The sequence below is a fragment of the Saccopteryx bilineata genome, chromosome 12, assembly GCF_036850765.1.
Source record: "Saccopteryx bilineata isolate mSacBil1 chromosome 12, mSacBil1_pri_phased_curated, whole genome shotgun sequence".
NCBI lineage: Eukaryota > Metazoa > Chordata > Mammalia > Chiroptera > Emballonuridae > Saccopteryx > Saccopteryx bilineata.
This window is the reverse complement of record NC_089501.1, coordinates 54,705,499-54,730,907: the sequence shown is the minus strand read 5'-3', so window position 1 is coordinate 54,730,907 and position 25,409 is coordinate 54,705,499. Positions and strand designations below refer to the sequence as shown.

Here is a 25,409-nt window from a genome sequence, read left to right as displayed (position 1 = left end):
GTGAAAAATATATATGTCATATACTGTCACTTAACCATTTCAAGTGTACAGTTCAGTGGCTTCGATTACATTCACGATGTCGTAAATCCTCACCATTAACTGTTTCTAGAACTTTTCCGTTAATCCGAAACAGAAACTCTACACCCGTTAAGCCAACACTCTCCACTTCCTTCTCCTCCGGCCCCTACTAACCTCTACTCTACTTCCTGTCTCTGTGAATTTGCCTATTAAAGAGGTCCTAAAGTATTTTAAGTATTATTTTTTCTGAAGTTAAAATATTTAATTAATATTGGAGATTGTGGGCCCGATATCACATTAGTTGAATTAGACTGAAGTGAGTATGCTAGTTTAGAGGCCCTAACCAGAGAATTTATTTAATTTCAGAACAGAAGGAACCAAAATACGTTTTCAAACCAAATGTAGGTTTCAAGATTATAGAGGTTTTTCTCTTGCCAAATCGCAGCTCAGTTGCGGTGCAAATAGACTTTCTGTGCCCCGAGTTGCCACGTATTTGGACGATGAAAACAGCATAGATTTAGCTCAGCTGGAGTAGACACGGAGTGTGCCTCTGAGAAGGGTTACGATATCCTCTGCTTCAGTGTTTCCAGTAAGTGTTACATAGAAAAGCCTCACTTTCCTCTCCCCTCATACAGAAAGGCACTCTCTTTGTGCAAAACTCAGATCTTATCACGAAGCTTTGTCATTCATTACCAGAGGTTAACTTTTTCTTTTTTTATATATAGACAAGAATATTTCCGACTTCAGGACCACAAAATACATTTTCGTATTTAGCAAGAGTGTTTGGCCTTTCTCCTCAATACCTAGTTAGTTTTGAGGATGAAAGTATTCAGTTACCGAAAACAGTCTCAACAATTCAGTCAGAACCTGGTGGAATTAGAACCCACCATCCGCCTTGCGGCGACCGGGGCTGGGTCTGTGTTCTCACACCCTGAACGCCTTCGGTGGTCACCGAGGGGAAACCTGCCAATATCTTGCTTTGTCAGAAAGCAGAGTAGGGTCTGTGTCCCCAGAGCACCCTGCTTCCCCTGTCCCTAGACTGCTGGCTCAGTTCAGCTCGAGACAGTGGGGTGACAGACGGAAGGACGGCCAGAGGACGCAGCCAGCAGCCTTAGTGCCCTTCTCAGAGCAAAACCACGTGACATCACTTCTCACAATCACGGTATTACTTCCTGCCCTGGCTGAGAACAGGTGTCCACAAGGGTCGCGGCTTTAACCTCGCCGGAGAAGTGAACTATGAGGGCTGTAATAGACACAGGCTGTACAGACTTTCACAAAACAGGGAGATGGAGAGCTGTGACACAGAACAGAAAAGATGGGGAAATGGATACATTTCCAAGAAGGAGAGGTCCTTATTTCCCCCAAAGAAAGAGTCTGAAAAACCACTCACTGCTAATCTTGACATCAATATCTGGTTCAATGGCGGGATTGATTAAGCAAGTGATCTGAGAACTCCTAGGAAAATAGCAGTGATTACGAGGGGCCCGAGAGAGCTCCCCAGAACAAGCCGGGCCACACTGACCTCACACGGGCTGCTCAGCTTACTCTCAGGGGAGGCCGCTAAACAGTGTCCTCAAGGAGACCAGAGGACTTCCCTCGTAGGCAAGGGACAGAAATGGTTGAAACGTTAGACGGTCTTTTTTAAACTGTGTGAACAACTGAATCCAAGCCACATGTACTGATGGCTCCTCACTTTCATTCTCGTCTGGTATATTTTTTCCCCTCATTCGGGAGAGGACTCTCTGTGAACGGCCTCATTCTGTGGCTGAGAACTCACTGGGAAGCTGACCTGTCGCCCTTCTCCTAAGGGGCTCCTTGGGTAGGTCACGTTATCTAGGGTGATCGAGTCAGTTATGCTCCACTCCTCTCGACCGCAGTTCCCAGCTCGGCATAAGGCTCAGGTTGATATATTCACAGCAAAACGTCAACTTTCATTGTTTTCTGGAAGTCCAGGTAGAATGACTAGTGGTCTTTCCTCTGGGTGATCAGTAAGCAGGGAGTCCCAGGATCTGCTCGGAGCAGCTAAGGCCAAGAGGAGAGCCAGCTTCAAGATGACCTTGCTCAAGACAGAGCAGAGAGTAACAATGGCCAGCCACCAGACTCCACCATACGTGACATGAGACCATCGTGTATGGTTCAGACATGTGAGTTATTAAGCAAACCCAGCTCTTTAAGACACTTTGAGTCTGTTCTCTTTTTGCACTTGTAGCCAAAATAATCCTAAGCGATATACCTTCCCACCCCCGTGTTTCCAGATATTTTCTTTTTAAATTAGAAATCACTGCTATTTTTACAGTTATTATCACTTTTAAAAGAATTTACTTGGAAAATCTGAAGATCTATAATTAAAATTACTGGACCACAAATAAAGGATAATGCATTTCAATTACCCTAGCTCCTTTCTCGTTAAAGAGAAGTCTCAGAACAATTTTTGTATCATGATACAGATTCTTTGTTTCCATTGGTGTTCTTTAACAAGGATGTTTCAGTCTTTGCAATGTTACTGTTCCAGTTGCTTCCGCTGGGTCTGTGCAGGTTTGTCTTTTATCGCGGGGCGACCTCAGCTCATTAGAGCTCTCCTAATGAGGGCACTGTCTCAGGTGCTGTCTGTTTGTAGGTCAACGATATTTCTGTAATTCCTCAGCAGCCGGGGGTCACCGCGCCTCCTAGCAGACCGTCTCAGAAATGCGTGTGGCTGCTCGTAAGAAAGGATCACGGGAGAGAATGTAAATGAGGAAACAAAAATTCACTCTCGCCACTTTAATCATTTCTCCAGTGAACGGAAAACATCATGCCATTTATAACCCTTTATTTGTTGTTTCATATGAGGAATTCTTTCAAGGCAGTGTTTATATATAATCTGAGGTGCCATGGCAAGCCCAAAGGGCCACTTCACTCTCTGGACTGTGACGCTGACACCCATTTCGGTATGGATGGCAGCTGTGCACCAGATTAAATTGATTTTGCAAATATTTGGACGCATCGACTGTGTACTAGCCGTTGCATTAGAGGCTGTGGAATATATTACTTTCTAATACTAGGTTCTACCTGATGGGAGAGGAAGTTCTCCAGTCCTCCGTTGCATTAGAGGCTGTGGAATATATTACTTTCTAATACTAGGTTCTACCTGATGGGAGAGGAAGTTCTCCAGTCCTGTGGGAGGGGGGAGATGGCAGGGAGAGGACTGGAGTTGAGGGGCGGAAGGGAGAAGGGAGGCAGCACAGTCCTCCCGGACCATCCCCCGTGGAGCTCAGCCTGAGGGTCCCTGAGCGCTCCGGCACGGGGGCGAGGTGAGAACGGGCATCCCTGGGAGATAACCACAAAGCAGGCTCCGTAGCACCGTGCTTGGAGCACAGTGTGCATGAGGGGAAACAGTGAGAAATGAACCCCATGGCACAACCAGCAGCTGGTATTTAGTGGGAATCCTTGCCTGGCGTGCCCAAGAATGTAGAGTGGGCAGAGGCTGGAGGGGAGTCTGTCCTTGAAGGGTGCAGGCACGCTGGGTGAGGTGGGGAGCAGAAAGATTTTGCCGCTAAGAACTAAAGTGGTGCATCCTGGGGCAGAAGGAAATAGATGAAGGTGTCTGAGGAGAGAGTCCTGGGCTAGCAGAGCAGGCAAAATATCACATTAGAGGGGCTGGGGGTCCTGGAGGGCAGAGACACCCCGAGGAGGTCAACGGAAACTCCACAGGGAAAGCCTCAGCTGACCTCTCAGGTGCATGCCCCCAGCGAGCTGCTGGGGGGCCCAGGGGGTGAGCGGAATTGGGGGGTGAAGCACTCTGACTGCTGTCACCACAGACATACGTTTAATAGGTTAACCGTTAAATTAGAATTGACATTCTTCAAAAGAATACAACAGAACCCAGAGGCTCTAAAATAAAGTGTGCATAATGTCCAGTGTGATGGCATGTTCTGGTCCCCGGAGAGGCTAGACAAGCCGTGGACAGGTCTGGCCAATGATTAGTGGACAGCAATAGAAAGTGAGGCAGTTCATGGCCACAGAGACACCCGTCTGAGGTCTGGCTTCCTCTGCTGCTATGACCAGGGATGCTGAGCAGGGAGGGCCCCTGAGCGATGACAGTGACCAGAGGTCCCTGCAGCAGGCCTGGAGCACATGAGAAACAGACCTTTATGTTAGGTCGCTTTTATGGATTTTTAGGTTTTGACTTTGGAGACTGGTTGCTAGTTCAACATCACCTAGCTGGATCAATAAAACTCCCTCTTATTAAAGAGAATTCTCTTCTAGTCTTAGTTTGTTCTAAAAATACATATAGTTAAAAAACAAAAACAACAAACACATAAATGTCAGGCTGTGTTGGTCCAGGCAGGAGCAGAACGGTGGAGAGTACGAGGACTGACGTCTCCAGGAACAGAAAGAAAACCGGGAGTAATCTGATGTTCTGAACATCGGGAGAATACTATTCATTTGCTAGACCCAGAAGTATCCTTTTTTTAAAATAGTTCATGTATACAAAGTAAGCTAACAAAATGAGAGGCAATTATCAATGCTAAGAAAAACAAGCTGTCTAAGGAAGGTCATGTAATTACAGTAGATGTGTGATTTACAGTGAGCACGATTTATATGATCACAATGGTGTAACAACTGATTACTGATTTCATTGTGATGAGCGACTAAAGGCTGGAGGGGGGAAAGAAGGGAAGTTTGAGGAAAGAGATACATGTTCTTATCATGACCTGAGGACTGGCGGTCTCACCACACTGGCTGGGAACAGTCAGCGGGAGCACTCTCAAACAAGTTACCAAACCAAGTCTTTTTTTTTTTTTTTTCTTGTGATTAGTAATTACTTGTCTCATTTATTTTGTGGCCATAACAGATTATTTAGGTGGGTTATTTTGGTCATCCTACTTGTTTTTTACAAGCCACCTTGGCTTTTTGTTTTCTTCTGTTATTGGCTTGTTAATGGTGTTTTCACTTTTCTTTCCACGGTGCAGCATCAACCGGGACTTGTTAGAAATGTGGCATCTCATGTCCACTTCCGGCCTACCATGAAGAACCCGCATTTTCCTAAGGCCTGCAGGTGCTCCATGGGCCCAGTGGCATTTGGAGAAGGGCACTGTGGACCAACGATTTTCAACAAGAATATTTTAAAACATGCAGTACCCTCCCTGGAGATGCCTGACCTGCGACGGTGTCCTCAGTTCCCCTTCTCTCACCCGGCACGGGGTGACTTTCATCTGAGTCTCCTCTCCTCCTGTGTCACAGGGGCCATGTTCCCCTGAGTCCTGAGGGTGGCCAACAGGGTTCTGCAGGTTCCTTCTGGGTCTTATACGAACTGTCGCGGACGTGGACGTGTTCTTTTCCTCTCTTGGGTTCAGATACTTCCTTCCCTGCGTGCAGCAGCCTTGATGCAGCAGCACTGCCGAGTGGCCCGCCCCCCCCCCCCCCCCCGGGGCTGTGTCACTCTTCCTGCCTTTGTTGAGGAGAGAGATTTCCAAACTCAGAGTTGGTGGGTCACTCCTGGTGCCTCCCATCCTCCTGGGTGCCACTGGAAACCCCTTGGAGCCTGATGTGGACGGGCCAGGACCCTCCCTGGTTTCTCTGCCGATGCTAGTGGGTTCGTGTTTCCCTAACCAGATGGATGGAGCGAACAGAACTCTTAGAACTGCGCAGTGGGCAGCTGTGGTCCTGTCCTCGCCTGCCACACTCTGCGGCTGCCCCCAGCCACCAGTTCCCACGGCCACCCTGACTCCCCTCCAGTGGTACCTTTTGAAGTTTCTGAGCCAGAAGAGCTGAGGCAGGCGGGAAGCAGACAGTGGGAAGCAGAAGGAAGTGCCATGGCTCTGCATGATGCAGCGTCTGTGCACCCGGTGGCGGACCTGCACTGACCGGTGGCGGATGAGCACCGACCGGTGGTGTATGCGCACTGAATGGTGGTGGATGCACACTGATATGTGGCGGATGCACACCGACTGGTGGCGGATACACACCGACTGGTGGCGGATGAGCACCGACCGGTGGTGTATGCGCACTGACTGGTGGCGGACGCGCACTGACTGGTGGCGGACGCGCACTGACTGGTGGCGGATGCACACTGACATGTGGCGGATGCACACTGAATGGTGGCGGACGCGCACTGACATGTGGCGGATGCACACCGAATGGTGGCGGACGCGCACTGACATGTGGCGGATGCACACCCACCGGTGGCGACCACGCACTGACATGTGGCGGGTGCGCCCTGCCTGTTCCGGCTGTGATGGAACCCGGGTCTGAGCCAGACAGAAGTCCTCTCCCCTTTTGTCACATCAACACCTCGAGGCCCTGGGTGCGTCCATTGCTCACTCTGGTCCCATCAGCCTTGGGGAGGAGTTTAGATCATCCGCCAACTCTTTATCTACACGGGCGGCCGATTGCAGTCCCCACCCTCCCAGGGAATTTCTCGGTTTTACTTCACCTTCCTGGAGGCTGGTTAGAATTTGAGAAGAGCGGCTGACGAACTTGGTAGCTGGTGATGAGTTTAATTTCTGCCCCCGGAGAGAATCAAAGGGACAGTAACAGTGCCCTGTGAGGAGAAGGGCTGCCCAGCTGCTCCATGCTCAGCCAGCGATGGGCGTCAGCCCGTTTCTGGGTCAGTGACCCTGAGTCCAGAGCCTCGCCAGAAAGACGCAGTTTGAGGCCGGGCTACTTGCCATGCAGGGCTGGAACGGGGCACGATCTTCGTGGCCCATCGGCATTTCCTGCTGAGAAACATCTGGCTTTTAGAGATGTGACGAGCCAAGTTAGAGGTCCGGGACGACCGGTCATTTATTCTGGAAACTCAAACGATCAAACTCATGGATAGTTAATATTCATGTTGACTGAGTTCTTACTAGTATCTTCAGTCATCCGCAAGTGACCTCTAGTTGGGACTGCTGTGCGTCTTGTCCTTAGAATGCACCGCTTCTCCCTTGGCGCGCCCCTGATCTTCGGAATACACATCCGACAAAACTGAGAATGAGAATGAATGCACCCCTGCCCGCGAAGCTCCAGTGTGGTGTGTTTTTACTGTAAACAGTACAATCAAAACGCTCCTTCCACACCCTCCTCCTGCCCTCAGTTTCCCACGGGGGTCTGGGGAAGTGGCCGGGACGCAGGAGGCAGGAACCCTGACGTGAACAGGAGCGCTTTCTGGGTGTCATGGCTGTTCTGAGGGGAGCAGGGGGAAAGGAATGGAAAGAGTGTTCTGGGCTGTTTCTGTTTATTCACGAAACTCACGCATGCACCCTGTAGAAAATGCAGCATTTCAACCCGAGTTGCACGTATTCCAAAGTTGTGACCGGTTAGAACAAATCCCATTTGGACCCGGTTTTAGCGTGGTGGCCCGTGTTGGGTGTCCTTGCTGAAGGTCAGCCCTTCCTCAGCTGCCCCCGAAGGGGAGGAGACGGAGATGAAGCCCCTCCTGGGGCCGTTCTTCTGTCCCTGTTGCTTTTCATAGCGGGGAGCAGGGTCCCACCCTTTGGGCTCAGCTTTCTACCCCCTGGTGGCAGTCTGCCGAGGTCGGGGAGGGTCTCTAGGATCTCAGAGTCCTGAGAGCAAGTTTCAAAGCTGATTCCATTTAAATAGTGACAGCAGATGTGCTGAAAAACCTAGAACATAGTGATACTGGTTCAAATCAATAAGAAGGTGACCATGGATAAAATTAAATGATCGAGACTGTGGGAAATGACCCGATGTTGAACTGTTTTGTTTGTTTGACGTTGGTTTGTTTTGATCAGATCACCGGGAAAGAGCACCACTGAGACAGAGAGGGTGGGTTCCCCAGACCCTAGGAGACCAGGTGGCCGTGCTGTCAGTCATCCCGGGAGGGGGTTCACCCTGGAGTAGAGGCTGAGGCAAATTCTGGGTGGTGATGCAGAGACCTGCTCCTTCCTCTAAAGCCAGGGAGGCTCATTCCCAGACCGACCAGGTGGAGCCAGTGTCAGGGTTACTCTGGAGCCCCCGAGGGACCTGCCGTAGATTATTGCCTTAAAGTACTCAATAACATTCATCTTCTTCTCCATTCCAGATTTTGTGTGTGTGTCTGACAGAGACAGAGAGTGTGACAGATAGGGACAGACAGACAGGAAGGGAGATGAGAAGCATTAATTCTTTGTTGTGGCACCTTAGTTGTTCATTGATTGCTTTCTCATATGTGCCTTGACCTGGGGGCTACAGCAGATCGAGTGACCCCTTTCTCAAGCCAGCGCGACCTTGGGTCCTAGCTGGTGAGCCTTGCTCAAATCAGATGAGCCTGCACTTAAGCTGGTGACCTCGGGGTCTCGAACCTGGGTCCTCCCCATCCCAGTCCAATGCTCTATCCACTGTGCCGCCACCGCCTGGTCAGGCCAGATTTCTTTTTTTTCTTAAAAGTATAAATCTTACTACCTCAAAATCCCAAACAGCAGAACTGTGCTCGCATTGCAGTTTAAAAGGCCAGGAACCTGGAAGTGGGCGACAGGTACGCACACAGCCCCCTCCTTCACCCAGCTCTGCGCCTCTGAATTCGCATTAATGCGGTGGTGTCACGGCTGTGGAAGGGCTTCACACTAGTGCGCACCCCATGCAGTGTAGCTTATTGCGGTGGCGAGGCCGCAGTGTAGCGGGGGAGGGGGGGCACTACCAGGAGACCTGGGCTGTGCGGCCCCGTTCGTCAGTGTGTGCCAGTCCCCGCACCTGGACGCTCGCCCCAGCCCGCTGCTTTACGGCTTTATGTGCGGGTTGTCACCCCGGAGGTGCCGGGGACGGAGGGAACGGGTCGTCCCCCGAGCACTGACCTTTTATCGGGAGGATGAGCTGTGGGATGACGGGGAGGATCTTGCTCCCCCCGTGCTCCAGCATGTCGTGGATGCCTTGCCGAGCGAAAAAATTGTAGGGGAACTCCATCTCACTGAGCCCATCGAAAAACAGAGGCAGGTAGTGGTGGTAATCCAGCTTCTCGATTTCCACCTGGAGGGACAGAGAGGAGAAAGGCCACGTGAAAACAGCGTCCCGTGGGCTGCGAGGATGTCACCCGCTGGGGGACCGGAAAGTTCTTCTGAACTTCGGGGGACGTGACCGTGAACCAGCTCCCTCTGGGTGCCTGAAGTACCTCATCCCGTCCCAAATGCACTGGCGATGGGGTTCAAGTCACTGACGTTAACATCTTAATAGATGAAAATAATAAGTAATCTACACTGGAAGCATTCTTAGTGCCTGTTTGGGGGGTCTGTTTTGTTTGGTGTCTTTTTGGTTAGTTTTTGACCATTTGGCACAAGTACAGTGTTGCAAAGAATTGAAGAATCCCACAGTGTGTATGTTGAAAAGATAGCTGTAAGATAAAACAACGCAGAAGAGAGAGAGAGAGAGAGAGAGAGAGAGAGAGAGAGAATAAACAGTCAAAAAGAGATTAGCACCAGGATCTCTAACAAGGATGTAACAGGGAGCATACATGATACACTGCTCACAAAGTTAGGGGCTATTTTATAGCTTCATAGTTATTCTTGTGAGCTGTATCTATTCCCGTGGGTCTGAGAGAGAAGGGTAAAACAGGACCCCAGTGCTGTTCCCTGGAGCCTCGCCGACCATTAGCATGTTAGTGTCATCAAGAAAACGTGGGGAAGACAAAGCGGGCTGAACCTGGACAGACCACTGACACCTCCAAGTCAAAGTATCCTCAGTCTCTCGGCTGCTTTTTCTTAGAACAGAGACAATCTCTTCTCCACGGCCAGGTCCTCCGCCCTCCACGGTGCCTCCAGGGCCTCTCAGCCTGACCTTCCCGACACCACCCGCTCCAACAGGCAATGGGGACGGAAATTACGGAGGGAGGGGGAAAGGGATCTGTTCACTTGCAGATGTGTTAGTGCCAGGTGCTCCGCTGTCAAAGTATCCATGTCCTGACCTGCCACCTTCACAGTGGCAGAGTGACAGTGACAGCACGGAAGAAGAAGTTCAATGACTCAGGTTACGGATACAGCCCACCCACAGAGCAAAGGATGCAGTGTTCCTAGTAAGACGTGCAAACAAATGTTCCTGTTTCCACCTCCTTAGGAGTGTCCCCAGCGTCTAATCATCGCTTTACAATTAGGCGAGGAGCACGTCCAGACCGTAGAGATGGTCCTTCTCACCCGAGCAGGTTTCTATGCCTCCAGCTCCCTCTCAGCTAGGAAGTTCTGGAGTCTCCAGCCACACGCCCGCCTGCTCCTGGGTCTGAGCCGCTGGTGACCACCCCACCACAGGCCTCAGTGTTTACTGTGAGCCCGCGTCAATCAGATGTTCCACAGTTTACCAAGTCGGAGGTCCGTCTGCAGTCAGCTCGTGGACTCCCCAGCCGGCCAAGGGAGTAAGCAGTCGAGAGACGCTGTTTGCATGCCCTCTTGGGCGTGAAGCCTGGAAGATGAACTCCCAGGGGAGGGAGGTCTATACAGACACTAATTTTATATTCCTTGCATAGTCATAAAATTTGCTTTATTCATAGTGAAAGTTTATAAAACATATGCCTTATAACAGTTTCCTCAATGATATTGGCATATTTGAAAATATTGTAGATTATTTCGCACAATTAAAAAAAAATGTATTGCTACATCGTTCAGCCCAAAGGTACAATGTTGTTACCCATAATTTTACCTTGTAACCTAACTTCATAATAAAAGTATCATCTGTACTCAGATGAATTACATTTTTGATACATTTTGCTAATTCTCTTCTTTTTGCTTATTTTGGCACTTTATATATGTCTTTTATAAATATAAAGTCTACCGGAAAGTTCTGTCCGTTTCTATCCCAACAAGTTTCGACACGTAAGCACATGTTTATTTGGCGCATGTGTGCCTCTCTATTTTTATCACTTAATGTATACATACTGATGTAGCAAATTAACTAAAACAAAGTTGATTCACGTTAGTCTTATGTGTGAAGCGATAATGTACCCATGGCTACTGATAAAGTTCATTTACACCACTGTAATTTTTACAAATTTCAACAAGGAAGAAATGCTACAGAAGCATGTCTGTCACATCCACCATATTCCCTGGACTTAGCACCCTCCGACTATCACTTGTTTTTGTCCTTACAAAATTTTTTGAAGGGCAAAAATTCAAAAATGAAGAGGGTATCAAACAAGCACTGGTTCAATTTTTCACATCAAAAGATAAAACATTTTTCAAAAATGGGATATACAAATCGCCCTCACGCTGGCAAGAAATCATTAATAATAATGGCAATTATATTCTTTAATAAAGTTTATTGACGGTAAGAAAAATTTGTATTTTGTTTTATTCCAAAAACGGACAGAACTTTCCAGTAGACCTTATATAAAATCATTGATTTTATATGTTCTAAGATTGTTTTTTAATACATTAAGTCATACATGTTTATGTCTATATCTAGTTTAACTTCTGTCATCTAATTTTTTTTTTTTATCTCTGGCTGTTGTTTTTCATTTATTTTTTACGGTCTAGTTTGAGTTTTAAATGTCTTATTTACTTTCCTTTTGGAATTATTTGAAAGATAAGGCAGTTTGTTTAAATATATTTATTGCCACTATTTCACAGCTTTCTCAAACACTGTAAAACATATTTATCTTCCTTTGAAAAGCAAGGTAAAAATTCCCTACTAAGGTTGTTGATATGCCAACTTTTCCTTGGAATTCTGTTGATTTTTTTCTTTGTGTAATTTGGAGCAAAAATACTAATAACAGCACTGATCACAGCAACCCTAAAAATGCCAATGCGTATGACACCAGACCCTATTGAGAGTGCATACAGGTGTGAGTTCATTGAACCCTTATAATGACTCTAAAAGGTAGATGATATGATAATCCCGATTTTTACTAGGAGGAAACTGAGCACAGGAGGGTTAGTAGCTTGCCTGAGGTTTGCAGCTAGTAATTTCAGAAGCTGGGATGCAAACCCAAGCTGTCTGGCTTCCAGACGTGTTACTGGCTCTGAGGCTATGTTGTTCGGCACGCCGAGGTTCGGTGTGGCTATAACCATGAGGCAAATTGTTCCAGGTATCCTCATGCCTTATCCTCTTTATCTTTATTAAGGCCGTGTGCCACGGTCCGATCTAATATAAATATCGCTGTAACTTGTTTGTGCATCATAATGTTTTGCTTTCTTCCTTCGGACCTCACGTTTATAGTGTGTCTCTTCCAATTAGCCTTTAGCTACAGTTATTGCTTTCCCCTCCCATTTTGCATATGTCTTCAAAAAACAACCATTGAGTGCACACATGGTTCTTATTCTCAAAAGTGTTGAAAAAGAAATAAAAGCAATATGAGAAAGGATGAAGGAAGAGGCTAAACGGGCAGTAATTAAGAGACTGCTAACTTGAATAAAGGACTGAGGGAGAGAGACTGAGAAAGAACAGGATGATCTGTCTTTATTCCTCCTAACTCACTGACACAGCAGTTCTTTCCTGCCCAAAATTGTCTCTTTGTGAGCTCTTTTTTTCTGAGCTGTTTACCAGTTGCTTGGCATATCTGTCACCCCTGCGATCTATTGTCTCAACAGTAGAAGAATAACCGGCCGTAATATTTTGAGGTCACAAACTTCTTTCAGCACTACAGATGTTGTTCTAATTGCTACAGGGTGATATGTATATGTATATATATATATATATATATATATATATATATATATATATATATATATATATATTTTTTTTTTTTTTTTTTTTTTTTTTTTTTTTGTGACAGAGACAGAGAAAGGGACAGATAGGGACAGACAGACAGGAAGGGAGAGAGATGAGAAGCATCAATTCTTCGTTGCGGCACCTTAGTTGTTCATTGGTTGCTTTCTCATATGTGCTTTGACCAGGGGGCTACAGCAGAGCGAGTGACCCCTTGCTCAAGCCAGTGATCTTGGGCTCAAGCTGGTGAGCCTTGCTCAAACCAGATGAGCCCGCACTCAAGCCAGTGACCTCGGGGTTTCGAACCTGGGTCCTCCACATCCCAGTCTGATGCTCTATCTACTGTGCCACTGCCTGGCCAGGCTACAGGGTGACATTTTTATGCATAACTTTCTGTTCTCCTTGCCTATCTTCTCGGGTTCCTTTGTAATCATTATAATGCTGCTTCAGTTGATGAATTAGGTGTAGGCCTTGGGAAACCCTCTTAAATTCCATTTACAACCAGGAGCTGTGGTGTGTGTGCTCAGTAATATATCTGGCTTCTTTAACGTCTTTTTCTTTTTTTTTTCTGACGTGTTCCGTCTGTACCGTTGTCACACCGGTTCCCACTCTCAGGCCGTCTGTCCTTCCTCACTCCCACGCTCTCTGCAACACGCTCCCCTCCCCTCCCCCGTGGTTCCTCTGCTCAGGTCACCGATGACCTTTATTTTGCCCAACGCTCCCGGGCCTTTTCTGTCCTCATTAGCACAACTCCGCTGACCGGCGGAGCTGACCTTTCTCAGCCGCCTGACACCACAACCCTCTCAAAGAGGGGTCATCCTTGCTTGCCTTCCGTCACGTCCTGCGTTAAATTCATCAGCAAAGTGGTTGATTCTGTCTGTCTCCACACGAGTCCTTACTTCATTCACTCATTTTTCCTCCAGTTTGCTCACTGTCCGCTCAGGTGAAGCCTCCCGCGTGCCTCACCTGGACGACAGCCTCCTGACTGACCTCCCTGTTCCTGCATCCACCTTCCTGTTTCCCTTCTCCATTCATCTGGGTCCTGACCTGCTGTTGATCATGACTGAGGTCCCACCAGGGCCTCCCTGGTTGTCCCCGGGTCCCTTTGCTTCACACCGTCCTCCTGCCAGCACTGTGCCCAGGGCTCCCCGGGCCAGCCTGGCCTCACGTTGCTCTCGGAGAACATCTTTGGACACCCTATTCCCTTCCCCTCCAGACTCTCTGTCACCGGCACTGCAGTAACGAGCTTCAGACCCGTGCAGCCCTCTCACCGCCGCCCATGGCGCTGTCTGGCTTTCTCTGTAGTCTTTATAATTATTCACCGCAGCCTCCAGTTTCCTGAGTTCTGTTGTTCAGGGAGGTTGTCATTGCTAAGAACGGTGTCTGGCACATAATAGCTGGACGCTTGGTAAGCGTGTGCTGACTTTTCATTCTGCCCTTTCGGATCTGTCCTGTGTCAGCTCGTTGAGAGGCACACTCAGCTAAGGAACAAAGGCTGGTGACACATGACCGTCTCTAGAGCTGAGGCTTGGGGCCACGGCAGAGCTCGCAGGGGGCCCCGGGCTGAACACGGACCCGTGGCATGAAGGCGTATGTGAGCTTCTCTAAATATATGTATTCCACAAAGAGGAGGCCGTTTTCTCTCCAAGAATGACAGTGATTATGTACATTTCAGGGATTTTATGAATATTTTGATAGATTATCTCGATGGGCTTCTTGGTGCTTCTGTTTACCCTCATTTCACCGGAAACCACTGAGAACTCGATTTCCTATTCAGTTCACCTTTGAAACTTCAGGAGGAAAAGTTTCTGTTTTTCATAGTATCATAGCAAACACATTCACGAATGGATGTTCCATAAATAATATATTGGTACTAATAATATATCTTCTTTTTTTAAAACAACAAATCTAGATTAAGAGTAATTTAAGGTCAGAACCAGAATCTAAACGAGAGACTGACTAGGAGAACCGCTGCTGACCTTCATGTGCACGCAGGTCAGTCACGCGTGACTCCGATCCCTTCGAGTCCTGAGAAACTACTGGCTTCTTTTGTTCACCTAAAATCTGCCAAAGGTCATCTTAATTGTTTATTTAGCAATAAACTTTTTTTCTTCAGTTTTTTTAAAATTATTTTGCTGTTAAAGAAAATAATTTTTTTAAATACCGTTATTTTTTGCTACATAAGACACACTTTTTTCCCCCAAAAGTGGAGGGGAAAATGCCCATGCGTCTTATGGAGCAAATGTTTATTTATTTATTTTTTAGCTGCTGCGGGTTCCCGGACAACTGGAAGAGTATTTGAATATTAAAGTTTCTTCTCATTTGTTAATAACAGTGCTAATGGTTGTGAATACTGCTGCTGAGTTTACATTGTTGAAATATTACTGTGGTATATTTTATTAAATATTTTAACACACCATTTGGTTCAGAATATATTTTTTTCTTATTTCCCTCCTTAAAACCCTAGGTGCGTCTCATGGTCAGGTTCGTCTTATGGAGCAAAAAATATGGTAAATGTTACACTTTACATACCTTTAGTATTACCATAAAGATAGCCATTTTAAAACTTTATAAAATTTGAAAATCTTTCCTTAAAGTTTGTGCAAAAAATGCAGAATTAAAACAAAGCTATGGGAAGCTGAGCCAGAACAAGGGTTGTGTGAGACGTATCAGCCAAAGTTACAGGGTAACAGGCTGATCGCTGGCTAAGCGGATATTAAAAATAAAAGCATCAGGCACTTTTATTCACAGAACTTCTCTCTCTCTTTTTTAAATATGTTTTATAACTTTTTAAAGATCACATAAAACGGCCCTGGCCGGTTGGCTCAGTGGTAGAGCGTTGGCCTGGCTTGCAGAAGTCCCGGGTTCGATTCCCGGCCAGGGCACACAGGAGAGGCGCCCATCTGCTTCTCCACCCCTCCCCCTCTCCTTCCTCTCTGTCTGTCTCTTCCCCTCCCGCAGCCGAGGCTCCATTGGAGCAAAGATGGCCCAGACGCTGGGGATGGCTCCTTGGCCTCTGCCCCAGGCGCTAGAGTGGCTCTGGTCGCAACAGAGCGATGCCCCGGAGGGGCAGAGCGTCGCCCCCTGGTGGGCGTGCCGGGTGGATCCCGGTTGGGCGCATGCAGGAGTCTGTCTGACTGTCTCTCCCCGTTTCCAGCTTCAGAAAAATACAGAAAAAAATAAAAAATAAAACAATAAATAAATAAATAAATAAATAAAGATCACATAGAACCTAGCAGTTGATCTCTAAATCTTGTTAAGTGACCTTTGGTCAAAAGCCATAAAACTCTAACTTGACCTAGGTTATCAAATAGAACATTTCATCCCCTTAACAAATGTGTAAAGTAATCATATCACACTGAAAGGTCAGAATACATGGGATGAGTGGTTTTCACTTAAAAAAAACCAACACAACAACTCAGATCAGAAGCTCACTCTTATACTTTCCAAATCTTGGCTTCAATGAGCCAATGACACATCGTTGAGAATGGCTGTTACTGTGGCTCTCAGAGTAAGTCCGAGGATCTTTGCTTAGAGTCGAGTTGGAAAAAGTGTGCTCACCTATCAATGTGTGATGGCCCAGCCTGTACCTTCCAAGACAGTTCACTGAGTAAAGCTGTAAGTCGCTGCCTCTCAACCTCTGCAGCAGCTGCGGGTTTTATCGCGGGAGGCCTTACACATCACACAAGCACCGAGCACCGTCTGCAGACGGCAGGTGGCGTACCTCAGATACGGACGCACTGCTGTTTTTCTAACGTGTGTGAAAGTGACTGTGATGAATTAATTGAAAATAACTTGTTATTTTACATTTTCTCAATGACACTGAACATACAACTGAAATCGTGTAATAGTACCTGAAAAGTTTTTAGCTCAAAAATATGACTTTTTAACATTAAAAAAAATAATTTCTCTTTAGTGTCCAAAAGAAAGAAAGTTTGGGCAGGATGAAAGACACATCTGACGTGGATCCTTGAACTGCTGCAAAGGCGAAGAATCCCCAAAAGGTGTTCGACGTACAGTGGAGGTCGGGAAATGCTCAGACGCTGGAGGTAAGGACCAAACCCAGAGTCCCAGGGCTGAGCTCACGGTGAAGCCACGTGACCCCGGGAAGTATCAGCTACAGACAGGATCGGGGAACCAAGACTCTCGATGTCTCAGGAGTTTAGAAGAAGACAGTATTTGGCAAGTGAAGCGGGTAAGCTAAACTCCTGCATACAACGGGGACACCGGAAGGGCTGTCCCACCAGTGAGAAGGGGACCAGAGAGTCTCTCCCCGTGGGTTTGTGGAGACAGAGAAGAGGCTGATGGTTGACAGAGCTCTCTCAATGGGAAACATCTCCTCTGAGACACAGAAACCACTGCACATCTCAAGTGAAGGAGAAGAGTGTCCCCAGTCTATGTAGAAATAACTTTTGTTATTTTTTTTATGCATTGCTAACACATGCACAATTTAGGTTTGACCTCAAATAAAATCTACCAGTCACCACGGTAATGGAGACATCAGGAAGACTCAATAGACCAGTGGGCATGGACATGAACTCTGAAGCTCGTAGAAGAAAGTCTGAAAAGAAATATTTTTATTGATTCTATTTTTTTATTTATTCATTTTTATTAGAGAGAGAGAGAGAGAGAAAGAAAGAGAGATAGGAAAGAGATAGAGAGAACAGAGGGAGGAGCAGGAAGCATTAACTCCCATATGTGCCTTGACCAGGCAAGCCCGGGGTTCCGAACCAGCAACTTCAGCGTTCCAGGTCAATGCTTTACTTAGTACACCACCACAGGTCAGGCAAGAAATATTTTTAAAATACTTAAAAACATAGAAGACTATTTTACTTTAAAAAGAGTCATATAAAACTTACACAAAATAATTCTATCATTAACTTCAAAGTCCAGTAGGCTAGGTTGACTGATAGAGTGGCCACAGAGGAGAGACAGTTTAGAGCCTGGATTATAGGACTAAGGGCCCAATGCAGGGACAGCACAGGGAGACAGGACAATGGGAAAGATGGCAGAGACACCCCCACCTGGGATGCTCCCACGCGTGACTCATGGGGGCTTCAGAGTGGACAGAGGCGGTACTTAAGGAAATGATGGTTGAGAACCTTTCATAATTGAAGAAAGCCGTGAATCCTTACATTGAAGATGCTAATCTTCTCACAAAAACTAGACAACTCCAAAGTCAAGGAAAAGACTGCAAAGCAACTAGAAACGTAAGACAGATTACATGAAAAAGATCAGACTTAGACTGAAACGATAATTCTCAGTAACAAAATGGAGGCCAGAAGACAGATAAAGTCCCTCAACATGCTGAAAGAAGGCTAGCAGTTCATCTACAGTGCAATACTCAACTGAACCACCATCTGAGAATAAGACAAGTTAAAAGTATTTCACCAAGACTGAGAGTTGTGTTTTTTTTAACCTGTGGATTGTTGTCTCTATCAAAGGATAAAATGTATTAAAAAGTAAGCTAAACACAGGACAAAGTATGACATGCAAAAAGCAATAGTAAAGAAACTGTTGAACAAATTGATGCGACTAAATAAGCATTGACTATAAAAATAAATCAATACATAATACTCATCAATAATGGTGAGTTTACAAAGTGAAGCAACAATACTAAAAAAGAGAAGCAGGGAAGATGAGAGAAAGGTGATTGGAATTTTGAAGTAAAATTCTTTCACTAACAGGGAATGAGGCCAGCGTTTGTTGATTACATTTACACTTCATTAAGTAATTAAACATATTAAAGTGCAAGGATACTTATTAAAAGAACAGAAATGAAATCAACTTCCTGCAGAATAGGATGCAGTAGAGGGGACTGAATAAAGCTCTATCGATCTATCAGAAGACCGGTTAAACATCTCACCTACCTACAGGAAAATAACACGAAGCAGGGGAAGTACATAGGATGAATGAGAAAATATGAGCAATCATAAAAAAATATAAATGGGTTAAATTCTCTTGTTAAAAGACGAACTTCTCAAAGAGTATGCTGATTTGCAATTTTGACAAATATATATTTCCAAATGGTGCTTCACAAGGATGGTAAAAAGTTACATTCCCACCAACAGTAAATGAGACTGCCTATTCTCTTTCCAAAGAGAATGCCATCAAAGTTTGATTCTTGACAATATTACAGGTAAAATATATTTTACTGGTAGTTCACTGGTATTTCAGGGTTGTTTTAACTTGTGTTTCTCTCACTATGGGAATAATCACCTTTTAACAGATATTTTTGAAAGCCATTTGTCTATCTTTTACTCTGAATTGTATTTTCATATCCTTCGTCATTTTTCTAATGAGACATTGACCTTTTATGTCATTACAAATTTTGAGTCATCATGATCCAAGGGTTAAAAAAAAATTCTCAGTCTTGAGTGAAATACTTTTAACTTGTCTTATTTTTAAATGGTGGTTTAGTTGAGTATTGAACTGGTATAATTCTTTCAGCATGCTGAGGAAATTTTGTGGGGTGGAACGAGGAGCTCTTTTATATCAGGGAGAATCATCCTTTGTGTAGTATGAGTTTCAAATTTTTCTTTTGCCGTGTGAATATTTTTATGTTTTAAAATTTAATAATCTTATATGGGTTCTAAATTTTGAGTCATCATTAGAAAGTTTCCCCCCATTTTATAGTGGAAAGAATAGAAACAATTAAAAAAGATAATCTACAACTGTTTATTATAGTATTTTTGTGATGTCTTTATATTTAAATCACCAATGCACTTGTATCTTTATCTGATATAAAGTGTAAGATATGCTCCAACTCTCAACTTTTCCCCAGGTGACTACCCCGTTGTCCCAATGTATTTATGGGATAGGATTTCACTGATTAGAAGTATCACTTTATCAGAAAGTCCTCTGTCAGCTCTGGCGGGGTAGCTCAGTGGGCTAGAGCATTGTCTCAATAGGCCAAGGTTGCAGGTTCAATCCCCAGTCAGGGCACATACAAGAATCAACCAATGAATGCAAAAATAAGTGGAACTGCAAATCAGTGTTTCTCCTTCTCTCTCTTACTCTCTCTCTAAAATCAATCAATTAATAAAATTTTTGTAAAAGCCCTATTTCTTGACTTATTATTTTCTTTCTTGGCTTTTCATATTCATGAACCAGTAATATTTTGATTTAATTAATGCAACCGTTTAAAAGATGGGCTAGTTTCCCTATTATTATTTTCCTTGTTTAGTTTATTATCATAATTTGTTTACTTTTCAATATAAAATCCAGACACCTTTTACATATAAGATCCACTTAATGGACCTACACAAAACCTTGCATTCGATAATTAGATGAGACATATTCTTTACTTTAGGGTTGATTGTCACCATCATTTTTATTCAAAATTCTACTGAAGGTTCGAGCTAATGTGGAAATGCAAGAAGATGATGTATGAAGATTGGCAAAGTGGAAACAAAACTCTGATTTAGGATTGACAGGGCTGTCCACATAGCACACCCAGAGACTCCACAAACAAGCTTAACTAGTAAGAGAGTTCAGAAAAATTGCATCATGAAAGAGTAATAATAGCATTTCTATGTGTCATTAAAACACGACCTAGAATGTACTTTTTAAACATTCAAAATAGCAATAAATGAAGCAAAATGAGCCCCTGGGCGGGGGATTCAAGAGGCTCTGTGGCGTGCTGAGACCACGCCCCTGGGCATGGCCAGTTGAGGATTTGCACCCAGAACTCCCTTCCCTCGACCCCCAACCTTCTCCCTCCCTGATGTCTTGTCGTTCTACTGCAGGTCCCAATGGCTCTGTCTAGCTACAAGGTATTCATTACTGAGTAATAAATCTGGACTTGGGAATGCAGAATCAAGTCATTTTATGGAATAACCTTATTTTAACTTTCTATGGAAATGCTAACAAGATAGCTAAAAGGTCAGTTGTGAGCGGATCTGGGATTTATGCACACTTAACCTTTACTGCCCAGAACTGTGTGTTCCTGACCGCAGTCCTCAGCGACTGAGGCTTTCAAGTGGAATAAATTAAAAAAGGCACCACTTCATTGTTCTCTCGTTTTGAACGTTCCCACCTTCTATCACAAAACTTAAATAAATGTTTTAAACCTTTTAAAGCAGCATTTGTTTTTAACCAAGGGGGAATAAAAGGAACAAAATATGTATTCACATACATATTCAAAGTTTTCCTGTACCACATTTCTGTATAATGTTAAAAATAGTATCACTTTGTCAAAGGTGGAGAGGGGATGATTATATTTGGGGATAACAAGTGTTCATAAAATGAAGTAGCAAGAAATGTATGATATCTCGGCAAGTCCTGCCGGAGCTGTAGGCACTGGGACCGAGTTAGAAATAGATTATCTGGGGCTTTGTACCACTCGTGTTAATTGTAAAACATGGCATTATTTTACAAAAACTTTCCCTGAATTAGATTGTTCTGTGAACTTTAATATACTCAACCGAATAAGTAGAATTAAAGCAGTTTGGAAAGGATTAATTCAGGTGATGTTAATACCAGGAAGTTAATTTTACAGAGAACTTATTATGTTAGCAGTATTGGCTGTGTCTTATATCAGCATACATATTTTGCAGGGATTAGTCATAAATTTATTAAAGTTCTTTATACTCAGAGGTTCCTATATTTCTTAGTCAAATTTTACCTAAGAAACCAAAGCAAAGAAATATACGGACTTGCTACACTAGTTCTATCCCCTTGGTGAATGCCGGAGACGGGCGGGGAGAGTTAGCAGGCAGGGAGAAGGATGGAAGTGTTTGGAGAAACCGGACTGATTTCCTTGGACTTACACTTACAGGGGGTCTCTTTCCTCATTTGCTATTTGCTGTATCGACACATGCGAGGTCATGTATCACTGAGGTTTGATTTGTAGATCCCTGAAGATTAGCGATGTTGAGCAACTTTTCACACACCTCTTGGCCATTTTATGTCTTTTTTGGGGGGGAGGGGGGACAGGGTGAGGATGACTATGCAGATCATTTGCCCATTTTAAAATAAGGCAATTTATTCCTTTGCTGTTGAGCTGTAGGAGCTCCTTTTATATTTGGCATATTAATCCCGTATCAGAGAAGAGCTCGCAGATATTTCCTCCTATTCCGTAGATGATCCTTTGGTTTTGTTGACGGCTTCCCTTGCTGTGTGGAAGCTCCACACGCTTCCGCTCTCGGCTTTTCCCTTAATCGCTGACGCTTTTGGGGTCATCCTCAAGAACTCACTGCCGAGACCCATGTCAACAAGTGTTCCCCAGTGGTTTCTTCTGGGACTTGTACAGTTTCAGGGATTATGTTTAAGTGTTCAATCCATTTTGAGTTGGTGTATGCATGTGTGTATGTATATGTATATATACATATAATTTTTTTTAAAAGAAAGACTAGCCCGACAGTGGAGGAAAGGGTGACTTGGGAAGACATGTAGTGGCAGAATGCTCCACTAACAGACGATAGCGGAGGGGTCTGAACGGTGGTATCGGCCAGGAGCTCAGTTGGAAATGACAGGAGGAGGACATATCGTAAGGAAACATGGTGAGACTATCTTACAGGGTTGGATGATATCGGATGTGCAGAATAAAGAGTATGCTGTCATATATGTGACAGCTAGGTCTCCGACATGTGGGGCAGGTGAAATGACGCTGAGGTCAGAAGCAGAGGGCTCGGGCAGGGACCCTAAGGCGGCCGCGATTGCAGTGTGAAATGCGGACCGTGGGACCTCAGGGTGGACGCGCCCCAAGGTTTAAAACACACATCGTTGGTTTTGGGAAAGGGTCAGTACTAGTGAGGGAGACCTCAGAGTCATTTCATCAAAGTCATAGCCTTGAAGAGCACAAAACAAGATGACCCTTGAGAGAAGCAGCGAGGACTGTCCCCAGCTAGCAAGGCAGGAGAGACGGAGGACTTGGTGGCCAGGGAGCTAAGAGCCTGGTGCAGGACAAGCGGTGTTCCTGAGCCACACGCAAAGACCAATGCGGCTTGACTGCTCACGGACCTGTCATGGCGGTCACACGTGACAATCATTGCAAACAGGCAAACAGACAACATGTATAAAATCAGGTACAGAAACTGTGAAACACTAGCCACGGCGCTAACTGCTTCGTGGCCACGTAGCGACAATTTTGCTCAACGGAATAGGAACATTTACAAAGGGGCTGGAACCAGCTCATGAAGACAGACCTACCATCTCCACTTCAAAACAGCATGTCCCTCCCTCCCAAGTACTCGCGCTGGGCGGGGCCCATGCACCGCTGGCAAGCCTTCGAGCCTGGGAAACGCATCCTCCGCTTCGTGCGACCCCGGGAGACGAGGCGGGTCACCGGCAGACGCGCACGCCTGGGAAGACCGTCTTGTCAGAATTCCCCGCACAGATTGATCAGTTAGGGTTTTAGTTCACGTCTTCTTGGCAACAAAATACCTTTTCGGTACGCTTCAGCTTAACACCTGCTGTGTCTCCCCTGCGGTATAAACGAAATGAGAACGGCTCCCTGCCGCTGTCCAGGTGCTGAAAGAATCCACCGAGTAACGGGGTACACGGAAAGAGAGGGGAGGTGCGGTGGGTGCAGGGAGCGTGTTGAGGGCTCAGGCCCTGAAGGAGGAGCCAGCGCGCACGGTTTAGGGGGAGACGCCGCCAAATTACAACCAAGCGCACCAGGGAGCGCGCTCCTGTCTCGGCACGTGGAAGGTGAGTTGCTACCACGTGCCGCGGGCTCTCGGGGAGGACAGAGGCATGGTGGGGGCGTGCGAAGGGCACTGCCCTGCAGAGGAGTCGTGCTCCTCCACTGTAGCAGGTGAATGCGGGCAAGCGAGCCAGCCCCTCTGTGCCTCAGTTCCCTTGTTTGTAAAAGGTGACAGCCGCTGTCTCTACCTCCTAGGGAACGCTGTGAGTTAATGCCCACGAGAGCAGAGACAGCACCCGGTAATCGGTGCTCTGGAGAGGGGGGGCTGCGAGGGAGCGGCCCGGGGGCCCCACGCTTTTCCGCTACGGAGTCACTTCCTAAACGGCAGCGCTCAGCCTAGATCCGCCACTCTCAGCTACCCTTTACATTTCGCTCTGTTCCTTTGTTGGAAATAATAAAGAAGAGAAAAAGGAAACCGTGGGGGTATGCCGCACATTTTCTTAAACTGCTGCGGTCCTGCTGTCATAATGTTAAAGTGATTGAAGACCAGGAGTCGTTTGTGAAGGACACAGCACAGGAGCCCCCAGAGCTCACCGTTCAAACTGGGAACACGTCAATGTCCGCCAGTGATTCGGGGGGCTTTCAAGTAGGTCAGGGTGTCTTTGTAGAGAAGGACGCCATCTGTTTGGGTTTGTGCAGTTTAACAATAGATCCAGGGGATAAAAACATAGAATGTTGAAAAAATTTCATCTTTATCATCAGAAAACCGTACTTTGTTAAATGTATTTTGAATGCAGGCACAATGCTCATAAAATGACTCCAGATGTGATGAGCTGGTTGAATAACAGTGCATAAAATTATCGATACTGCTAAATTATCAACTAAAACCTTTGTCAATTTTTAATGGAAAAAAACCCCACCAATCTGCCTCATAGAATCTCTACTTCAGAGTTTACCCTTGAACCACATAACTGAAGTGTTCTTCTTTTGCAGGAAACGCGCTCATTAACAAGCAAGTGATTTTCACGTTTCAGAACTGGATGCCAAAGACGCATGGAAAAAGCTACAATATGCACACCAGGTTGTAATTCCAGGAACAAGCACCTTATAGCACAGCAGCCCAGCGGCGTTTTAAAAGGGTTCCTGGGTTTTCCTGTGGTAAGACAGACTGCACTTGTTAGTCCCTCGTACAAAGAGCATTCCCTCTCACTCGGCGGAGGCCACAGAGGAAGTTCCAAGCCACACAGAGTGGAGGGGTCCTTCTCGTTCTTCTCATTGCACAATTTGGGGAGTTGGCACCTCTCTTCTTACAGTGAACTCTGCCTTGTCCATGTGTCTTCGGACAGCTTCCTTAGAGGAGCCAAGCACCGCTATTCGTGGTGTGCTTTGCAACCCTGCTCTTCCCATTGCGAAATTCCTTCCATGGCTTCTTCTCTTTGCTCCTGGGCCCTCCTGTTGTTATTACAGCCTCACTGCCCTCTGCTGTGAATTTTACCCGGCCATCATTCATGCTTCAGTTCTGAAGGGGAGTCTACGCCCCCTGAGGACGGGACTCTTTGGTTCACTGTTGATACTTGATATCTATCACCTGCCTTCTATGAGTCTTAAAATCTGCTGCTGCAAAAAAAATAATAATAAAATAAAACAAAAATGGATTGCTTTTATTTGAGAGTACATAAGAAAACTCTAATGCAAAGGTTGCTGAATACTTGTTCTACAACAAACACGGTCAAGTAGGAGACCTGATGTGCAAAGTATTTAACTTCTGTTAAGATGTGTAATGCATTAAGCACATGGGATTCATCATTTTATTGCTAAACTCAGAGGAATGTAATTGTGTTCAAGTGTGTGGGTTTGGCGGGGCGTAAGCCTTTGCACCCAGCTCAGGGGGCCTTCCCTCTGCCCTCCAGGGAGAATGCAGCCCAGGGGAGACAGAGGCATGGTGGGGGCGTGCACAGGGCACTGACGTCCAGGGGAGCCGTGGCTCCTCCGTTGTCCCCGGAACATTCTGTGCACGCTTCTCACTGCGACACCTGCTATGCTTACGTGTCAGTTTACGCTCTGTCACCCTCGTGAAAGCGGGAGCCCTGGAGGCCCTATATTCCGTCCAGTTTTGGTCTGTAACATTTCATATTAATTCTTGATGTGCAGGCCACCTCCTATCTGTTGGATGAATTATTTGATAAGCAGAGTCTGAAATGACCTTCAACACCAATCT

The 25,409-nt window shown here is 45.8% G+C and overlaps 1 protein-coding gene across 2 annotated transcripts in view; it reads right to left on the bottom strand.

Annotated features, from left to right (window-relative positions):
• Window positions 1-25,409, bottom strand: part of PACRG (parkin coregulated) — a 459,081-nt gene that overhangs the window by 218,522 nt on the left and 215,150 nt on the right. For both annotated transcript variants that reach the window (XM_066248027.1, XM_066248028.1), the window contains exon 3: window positions 8,772-8,943. In XM_066248027.1, coding sequence (XP_066104124.1) covers window positions 8,772-8,943 — 172 coding nt within the window. The remainder of the gene's footprint in view (window positions 1-8,771; window positions 8,944-25,409) is intronic.